The sequence below is a fragment of the Eretmochelys imbricata genome, chromosome 20, assembly GCF_965152235.1.
Source record: "Eretmochelys imbricata isolate rEreImb1 chromosome 20, rEreImb1.hap1, whole genome shotgun sequence".
NCBI lineage: Eukaryota > Metazoa > Chordata > Testudines > Cheloniidae > Eretmochelys > Eretmochelys imbricata.
In genome coordinates this window covers 20,531,947-20,539,634 of record NC_135591.1, presented here as the reverse complement: position 1 = coordinate 20,539,634, position 7,688 = coordinate 20,531,947, and the positions used below count along the sequence as shown (strand labels likewise).

Sequence of the window (7,688 nt, the reverse complement as noted above, 5' to 3'; positions counted from 1 at the left end):
CTTGGTGCTGCATGTGGCAGAGTGGCTGGATGGGCCCGAGGCCACAGCAAGGGAGCTGGGGCTTGGTTCAATCCCTGGCTATGCCATTGCTGCCCTGGGTGGCTCTGGCGAGTCCTGGTGTGTCTGGGTCCCCATTCCCTCTGTCCTGGCTCGGGGTGAGCTCTCTGGGACTGGGTCTGTGCTGTACCCAGCACGATGGGGCCCATCAGACCTACCATAATACACGCAATGAACAGGGGAAGAGCTGCCCTGGGGCAAGTGCGTGGGGCTGATCTGAATTCCCATCCCTACGGGCAGGTGCCTGGGTTTCAGGTCTCCTGCAGGCTCCGGGTGCCTGGCTTGGCAGAGCTGGGCAAGATGAATCACACAGGGCTGGCTCTGGCATCCCACCCCATGCCGGCGAGCCCTAGGAGGCTGAGCAGCTCCTGGGGACTCAGCTTGGTTCCTGCTGGGTGAATGACCTTGGGCTCAGGAATCCAGACTGTCCATGGACTGAGTCTGTCGGGTCTCAGACCACCTGCCCTCAGCTGCCCTACCAGTGCCAAACCATGCAGGGTGCTCACTGCCCCGTCAGGACACAGAGCTACCCGGGGGCTAGAACATTCCCGCTGCCCCAGGCAGGAGACCAAGTGACCCTGCAAATGCCACCAAAGCTAAAAGGCTTCAGGTCAGACGCCCCAATGACTTGCTAAGCTGCTGTGGCTGTTCACAGCCCCCTAGACCAACCAGCTTCCCAGCTCTTCCCCACAGTGGGGGCTGGGTGGCGAGATGGTGCAGCAGAAGCCAACTCTACCAGTTGCGCACATCTCATGGGAGGGTGGAGGCCGTTCCAAAGGGCAGGGGCACTGCCCCCATCACTACAATGGAGCCACCTCTGGGGCGGGACACAACAGCTGTTTGTCAACCAGACAGCAACAGTTTAGTGCGGGGGGGGGGTGCAGCTGGGAGCAGATGCAGTATCCTCTCTTTGCAGGAACCTAAAATAGTCAGCACCTGGATGGGCGTCCGGCTTGCAAAGCTGGTTCCTGGCTTTCAATGGGATCTGGGGCGTCTGGCAGCTCAGCTCCCCTTAAGCACCGATTCCAAGGGAGGAGAGCAGCAGCAGCCGCCAGCTGTCCTGGGGCTCCCCCCAGCACCAGCCCAGCCAGCGCCTGCGTGTCCCAGTAAGACACCTGCTGGCAGTGTGTGTGCAATCTGGCAAGCCCCTTGTCCTATGTTTGCCCACCTCCCTGTGCTCCATGGGGGGCTGCGGAAGGGTCTGGGTTCTGCAGCTGCCTGTGAACCACTGAAGCCCCTCAGTAGTGGCACCAACAAGGGGTAAATCTTGTGCCACTGACCCTCAGGGCAGCTGTAGCTATTGCTTGGCTCCTGCTGGAAAGCGCGGGGCTCTCTGCTGCGCCCCTGTGGCCAGTCCCAGGCCTGTGGGCCGGGGAAGAGAGCAGGCAGCGCGTCATACAAACGTGAGCTTTAATAATAAAATATGGCTGCGGGAGGGGCGTTGGCCCTGATCCCGAGGTTACAGCGTGACACTGGGTGATCCACAGCGACCAGCCCAGAGAACGTGCTGCTTTGGTCCCTGCCGTCCCACGTCAAATGGCACAGAGAACGCACCAAGGCTCCTAATGCATATTAAAGCACGCCATGAGAAACGGTGACCTCCAGACAGGAAGAATGCAGAGCACCCCCTCCTGGCCCCCCACAACCTGCCCTCCTTCTGCTCCCTGGGACGGGCTGCAGGATTTGGTAACCAACACCAAAAAATGCAGATTCCCTGAACAGAAAAGATAGGGCTGTTGTATGGCCCCACGTCGCCTCTGGGGCTGTGAGCAAAGGTGCTGGGGGGGGGCTATTCTAGCATCTTTGCTTCTGACATCCCCTCCCCACCTTGGCCTGTAGGAAGCTCAGGGCTTCACCCTGGGCCTATAAAACTAACCCCGCCCCGCACCTCTCTGTGTCACCAGCAGTGCTGCAGGCCCCCAGGGGGAGCCTTCTCCAACCAGCCCCCCTTGCTTTGGGCTCTATAAGGCCCAGCCCCATAGCCACGGGCAGCCCAGAGACTCCTCCAGCCTTCAGTGGGGCTTGGGAACATGGCCATCCACATAGAAGTTCCTGGTGATTTTGGGCAGGGTGAACTCCACCCCCTCCAGCTCTTTGGTGAGGATGATCTGACAGCCGAGCCGGGAGTTCTCCTGTAGCTGTGGGGCCAGGTCCAGCATGTCTTCCTCCCTAGGAAAGCCGAAGAGTCAAGGGTGAGCCTGCAGGGCAGGGGGGGCGTTCGCTGGCTGGCAGCATTCTCCAGGCTGACTGCAAGGACCTGTTTCCCTGAAATGCAGCAGCTGCTGCTGTGGGGGAGGGCAGCCGCCTTGCAGTATTGCAAAGGGAAAGAACAGGCTTGGGGCTAAAACATTGGGCCCCAGGAGCCCTGGGTTTGAGTCACAGCTTCGGCAATGCCTGTGGTGACCCGGGGGGAGGCACTGACTGGCTCTGGGCCTCAGTTTCCCTCACTTGTAAAATGGAGATAATTCTTCATTGGTCTGTTCAGACTATGAGGGGCAGGGACACCACTGCTGCACCCAGCACACAGGGGGGCCCGCTCTCGCTCACTTGGCACTCCTGGGGGAGGAATACACTGTTTGGCTCTTGCAGAGCCCTGCCCTCCTGGTGGGGGCGGGGGGAGGGGCAGCAGGGCCCAGGCACCCAGAGGCTGTTACCTTTCGTCAGGGGCAGGCAGCTTGTCCACCAACTCCTGGCTCACATAGACATGGCAGGTGGAGCAAGCCAGGGAGGCTTCGCAGGCACCTGGGAACATAAGAGTGGAAGGTCAGGGTGAAGACAAGGCCCCTGCAGTGGAAAGGGGGGCGGGGGCTGAGCTGCCCCCAGGGAGTAGGGGGAGCCCAGCTGTGTGTCTGTACAGTGAGGGCAGACTTCCCCATGGAACAAACAGGATTCTACTTGAGTCCCTCACCTCTGACCCCTCCCGCTGGCAGCTCCCCCCTCCTGTCCCCGGGCCCAGCTCTGGGACACCCTCCAGCAGCCTGCCTGTCTCAGTGACCCTGCTCCAAACGGACCCACTCTGGATTCTTGGGCCTCCCTCTCATCCTCGGCCTCAGCTCCTGCCGGCTCCTATGGGGAAGAGGAGTCCGGCTACAGGGAGGGATGTGCGAGGACCATGAGCTGGAAGAGCCATGGGAGGAGGTGAGATAGAAGCTACAGCCTTGACCCTGCCCTGCCCCTTCCCACCTCCCTGCACCATGCCACCCTCTGGGGACCTGGCAAATCCCCTGAAATGCAGGGAGCGGCAATGAAGAGATTCCAGTGCTCCCGTGCCCATAGCGGACCCACAGAGCTGTCTGCATCCCCTATTATCTGCCACCCAGCATGGGGGAGGGGAGGGCAGAGCGGCACAGACCTTCCAGTTCAATGTTGTGCCTCTGGGCCAGGCGGAGCACATCCTCCCCCACACGCCCCTGCACGGGGATCCGGAGCCCGGAACGGTCAATGAAAACCACGTTCACTCTAGAGGAGGGAAAGGGGGGTGTTGGGGAAACACAATGAGATCCAGCGACCTCCTGGAACCTGCAGCCACTGGAAGATGGGGGCTAGCAGGATTATACAGAGTGACTGGATCCAGGGCTGCTGACTGGGGTGGGTGGGGATCAGTTCTCGGGGCACACATAGCAAACGTCAGGGAAGCCTGTGAGCCAGCTGGAATGGCACCACAAGGCAATCCTGGTGCTTCTCCCTTCCGCCAGGGCGATTGACAAGCATTAGCCACGCACCTCCCAGCCAGATTGCACAGTGCATTACAGAGCAAGGTCAGGGTCATCCTAGTCATGTGACAGGTGGGGAAACTGAGGCACAGAGCAAGCCAGAGACTCGGCCAAGATCAGCAGCAGAGCTGGGAACAGAACCCTGGTCTCCCGAATCCCAGTCCAGCACTGCACCCACATGGCCATGCTGCCACTCTTGTAGGGCTATAGAGTCCCCCAGGACCCCATTCACTGAGCACCCCTACAGAGGGTCAGGGGCAGGATCTGGAAATATCATTTGGATACATCAGTGTTCACATCCACCTGGTGAGGGAGGCAGATATGATCCTCGTTTTACTGACCAGGGACAAAGAGGGGAAGTGAGTTGCCAGAGGTCACACAGGGAGTTGGTGACTAGAACCCAGGCATCCTGCACTCCAGTGCTGTGCTCAGCCCACTACTATCCCACATCCTTCTGGACCATGTCTGGCAGCCTCTGAAAACAGAGACCATCCTGGCTGAGGAAGCAGCGTAAATCCTCCAACGCAATGGCTGTGAAGAGGGCCTGAGCTTAGTCCCATCCGCGGCTCCTGGTACTCACACGTCGCCCGCGGGCTCTGCTGTGCAGCTCTCATCTTCCGCCTGGAACACCCCTGGGGAAAACACATTGCAGCCCAGGTCGCATCACTCCCCCCCGGGGCCTTTCAGCCCCACCTGAGCAGGGCAGGAGCTTGAAAGCACACGGGGCCCAGTTCAAATAGGCAATGGACGGAACAAGTGTCAGTCTCAAGCCCATCTATACGTCGGGACCATTAATCCCAGCTGGACTGAGACCTAAGGGCATTAGAAGCCGGATTCACACTGACCAGGAGCGGGGAGGGGGGTGCGTCCTGTTGGCACCCAACGGATTTCACGCAGGCTCCCGCAGAACAAATCCAGCTGGAAACCGCAGCCTTGTCCCCAGCCGGGATCGGCCCCCGTGCACACCCCATTGGCTCCAGCACTGTGCGACTGGCACGGAGGAGGGTCAGGCCGGGTTGCGATCACGCCCCACCAGGGTGAAGATGAGAATTTGGGTCCCTTTGGTGGCTCCCCAGGTGACATGAGTCTGGTGGGTCTCAGCCCAGTTCACAGGGGTCCAAGCCCCCCCCGGCCCCATGGCAGCTTCAGCAGGGAGGCCCAAGGCGGGGCCGACCAGAGGCTGAGCCTGCTTCCCCCCCAGGCCTCCGCCCGCCCGCGGCTGGGAACCACCAACGGGGGGGATCCCGCTCGGGGGGGCCGGCCCCCTCCTCTACTGCCTGGGCCCCCAATGCTGCCACCCCATAGAGACCGGGGGGAGCTGGGCAGCCCCCCGGTTCCCAGCCCCCCCCTCCCTCACCCCCTCGGCCTGGCCTCCTGGTTCCCAGCCCCCCCCGGGGCTCGCCCCCCGGTTCCCAGCCCCCCCGGGGCTCGCCCCCCGGTTCCCAGCCCCCCCCCGCCCTCACCCCCCCGGCCCGGCCTCTCGGTTCCCAGCCCCCCCCCCCGGGGCTCGCCCCCCGGTTCCCAGCCCCCCCGGCCCGGCCTCCCGGTTCCCAGCCCCCCCCCCAGGGCTCGCCCCCCAGTTCTCAGCCCCCCCCGCCCTCACCCCCCCGGCCCGGCCTCCCGGTTCCCAGCCCCCCCCCGGGGCTCGCCCCCCGGCCCGGCCCCACCTGCCGTGCGGAAGCCCCGCCCCAGGCGGAGCCGGAGCCCCCCGGCCGCCCCCAGCATCAGGCGAGTCACCGACCCGCCACCGCCGGCCACGGGGGCCGCCATGACACACGTCACGTGATCCAGGCCGGAGTCAGAGGTCACGGGCGTGGCTGCTGAGCCCGGGGGGAGGGGCTGGGACCAGGAGGGAGGTCGGGGGGGGAGGGGGCAGGGCCCTGCTGGGGGGCGAGGGGCTGGGACCAGGAGGGAGGGGTGGGGGGGGGGCCCTGCTGGGGGGTGAGGGGCTGGGACCAGGAGGGGCGCAGGGGGGCAGGGCCCTGCTGGGGGGTGAGGGGCTGGGACCAGGAGGGAGGTGGTGGGGGGCGGGGCCCTGCTGGGGGGTGAGGGGCTGGGACCCAGAGGGGCGCAGGGGGGCAGGGCCCTGCTGGGGGGTGAGGGGCTGGGACCAGGAGGGGGGCACCGCCGATGGGGCCAAAGGGACCTGCCTTGTTCCCGTTTCAGTGGAATCAGACCAAGCCTCCTTGGGTCCCTCTGCCCCAGCGTAACACCGACAGACCCCGCTCCTCTTCGGGCGGGATCGGACCTGGGATCTCTGGAGCTTCGTGCATGAACCTCTACAGCAAGGATCCGTAACCTTTACCTGCACCCCTTTGGTTCACCAGCTGTGTTCTCACCCCCCTTATCAAAAATCGCTGAAGTAGGTCAGTTCTTTAAACCTGTGTTTTTTGTTTGTATGTTACAGTAATCGTTAAAAAAGGTCTCATGTTAATACACACACAGGTTTGATGAAACAAAGTATTTGTACTTACGTGCCTGTGCTTAATTTGTGTTTTCGATGATTTACCTTCTAAAAAAATCTGGCCTGTCTCACACCCCCAGAAAGGGCATCTCGCCGCCTCAGGGGGGAGTGCACCCCAGGTTAAGAACCACTGCTCTACAGCATGAGCTAAAACCCAACGGGCTGCTAGCTAAGGCTGCAGAGGAGACTCGTTCTCTCTCTCTCTCTCTAAGTGGTCTCGGCCAGTAGCCGAGACAGAACCCCACACCCAGAAGGCACGTGGGTCTCACCAGCACCCCAGGAGCTGAGCACCTGAGCGATCGGGCGCCTGGGCCAGGAGCCCCAGCGGATCACACGCTAGCGTGGCATGCAGCAGAGCTGGGTTTTGGTGGCAGGGCTCGCTGCCCAACCTTGGGCACAGCACATCCCTGCTCTACCCTCATTTCCAGAGGCGAGAGCTGAATGTTACCAACCTGCTGCGTAATGCGCTTTGAGATCTGCCCCCGAAAGGCACCTGCTAAGAGCTGGGACGTGCCCTCTCCCTTTGACAGATGAGGAACTGGGCCAAGGAGGCTGCAGCAGAGCTGGGAACTCAGCTGGGAAGTGGGAGAAGGGCTCAGGACCCTCACCCCTGCTCGCCCCCAGCTTAGTGCTGCAGTTTGCACAGGTTCAAGTCTGTTTTGCATTCATTGCGCTGACATGGCGCTGTCCCTGTGTGAGGACGTCATGGCCTAGGCTGAAGGTGCACCGGCCCTGTGCCTGCAGGGTAGCACAAGGTGGAGATGAGCTCAGTGGAAATGCGCCGACAGCAGCCACGTAACCAGCTGACAGATCCTTCTCAGCCAGTTGTCTCCATTAGCTGAAAGCAGGGACAAGCCTCATCAGCCCCCTCAGCATGTAGCAGTTAAGGTGAGATGGGTCTTGCTGCTACTTCCCACCACGGCCATCCCAGGGGCTCTGTATGTGCAAGCTGCAAGGGACAGACTTCCCCGAAGAACCCACAGGGCAGGGAGCAGCTGACGGAATCCACTAAGAAGTTGCCCCTATTCCAGTGCGGGAGATCCCCTCCCGCTTCTCCCCTGATGTCTGCCACCCTCACCTTGTCTTCTTGGGCCACTGCTCCCCTTCTAATTAAATCCACCCCCACCAACATGGAAGGGGACTGCCGGGTACTCCCTCCCCTTGGGGGTTACACCCTTTCTCTCCCCCTCCCCCGGGGCTTGTCAATGCAGAGCGCAAGCTCACTCTCCAGGCAGTGGCTAGTCGCCCAGGAGACCGCGTGGGGTGGGCCTATGCCCCGCCCTACTAAACGTTAATCAGGATAAAGTCAGCCACAGGGAGTTCATTACATGTTTTTTTCCTTTTTTCAATTCAGCAACCAGAAGGCTCGCATGGAGCCGCATTCCCAGCTCAACCCAGACTCAGGCCAGAGCACGAGAGGTGCTACCCACAGCATTCCCGCCTCTCAACAGCAG

The 7,688-nt window shown here is 62.0% G+C and overlaps 1 protein-coding gene across 2 annotated transcripts; it reads right to left on the bottom strand.

Moving 5' to 3' along the window:
* Positions 1-1,450: 1,450 nt before the first annotated feature.
* Positions 1,451-5,557, bottom strand: FDX2 (ferredoxin 2). 2 transcript variants are annotated; one of them, XM_077838430.1, is made up of 5 exons: positions 5,438-5,557; positions 4,351-4,402; positions 3,410-3,516; positions 2,712-2,799; positions 1,451-2,226 (listed from the first exon to the last, which is right to left on the bottom strand). In XM_077838430.1, the coding sequence occupies exons 1-5, from the start codon at positions 5,538-5,540 to the stop codon at positions 2,070-2,072; spliced, it is 507 nt and encodes a 168-aa protein (XP_077694556.1). In that variant the 5' UTR covers positions 5,541-5,557; the 3' UTR covers positions 1,451-2,069. The 2 variants fall into 2 exon arrangements, with proteins under 2 accessions (XP_077694556.1, XP_077694555.1); XM_077838429.1 differs by lacking the exon at positions 5,438-5,557 and adding an exon at positions 4,616-5,072.
* Positions 5,558-7,688: the final 2,131 nt, after the last annotated feature.

Coding starts and splice junctions, on each gene's coding strand:
- FDX2 (XM_077838429.1), bottom strand. CDS start 4,853: ATGTCACCTGGGGAGCCACCAAAGGGACCCAAATTCTCATCTTCACCC. Junction 3,517..4,350: donor GCAGAGCCCGCGGGCGACGT/GTGAGTACCAGG, acceptor TCCCTCCTCTAG/AGTGAACGTGGTTTTCATTG. Junction 2,227..2,711: donor CTGCCTGCCCCTGACGAAAG/GTAACAGCCTCT, acceptor CGGCTTTCCTAG/GGAGGAAGACATGCTGGACC.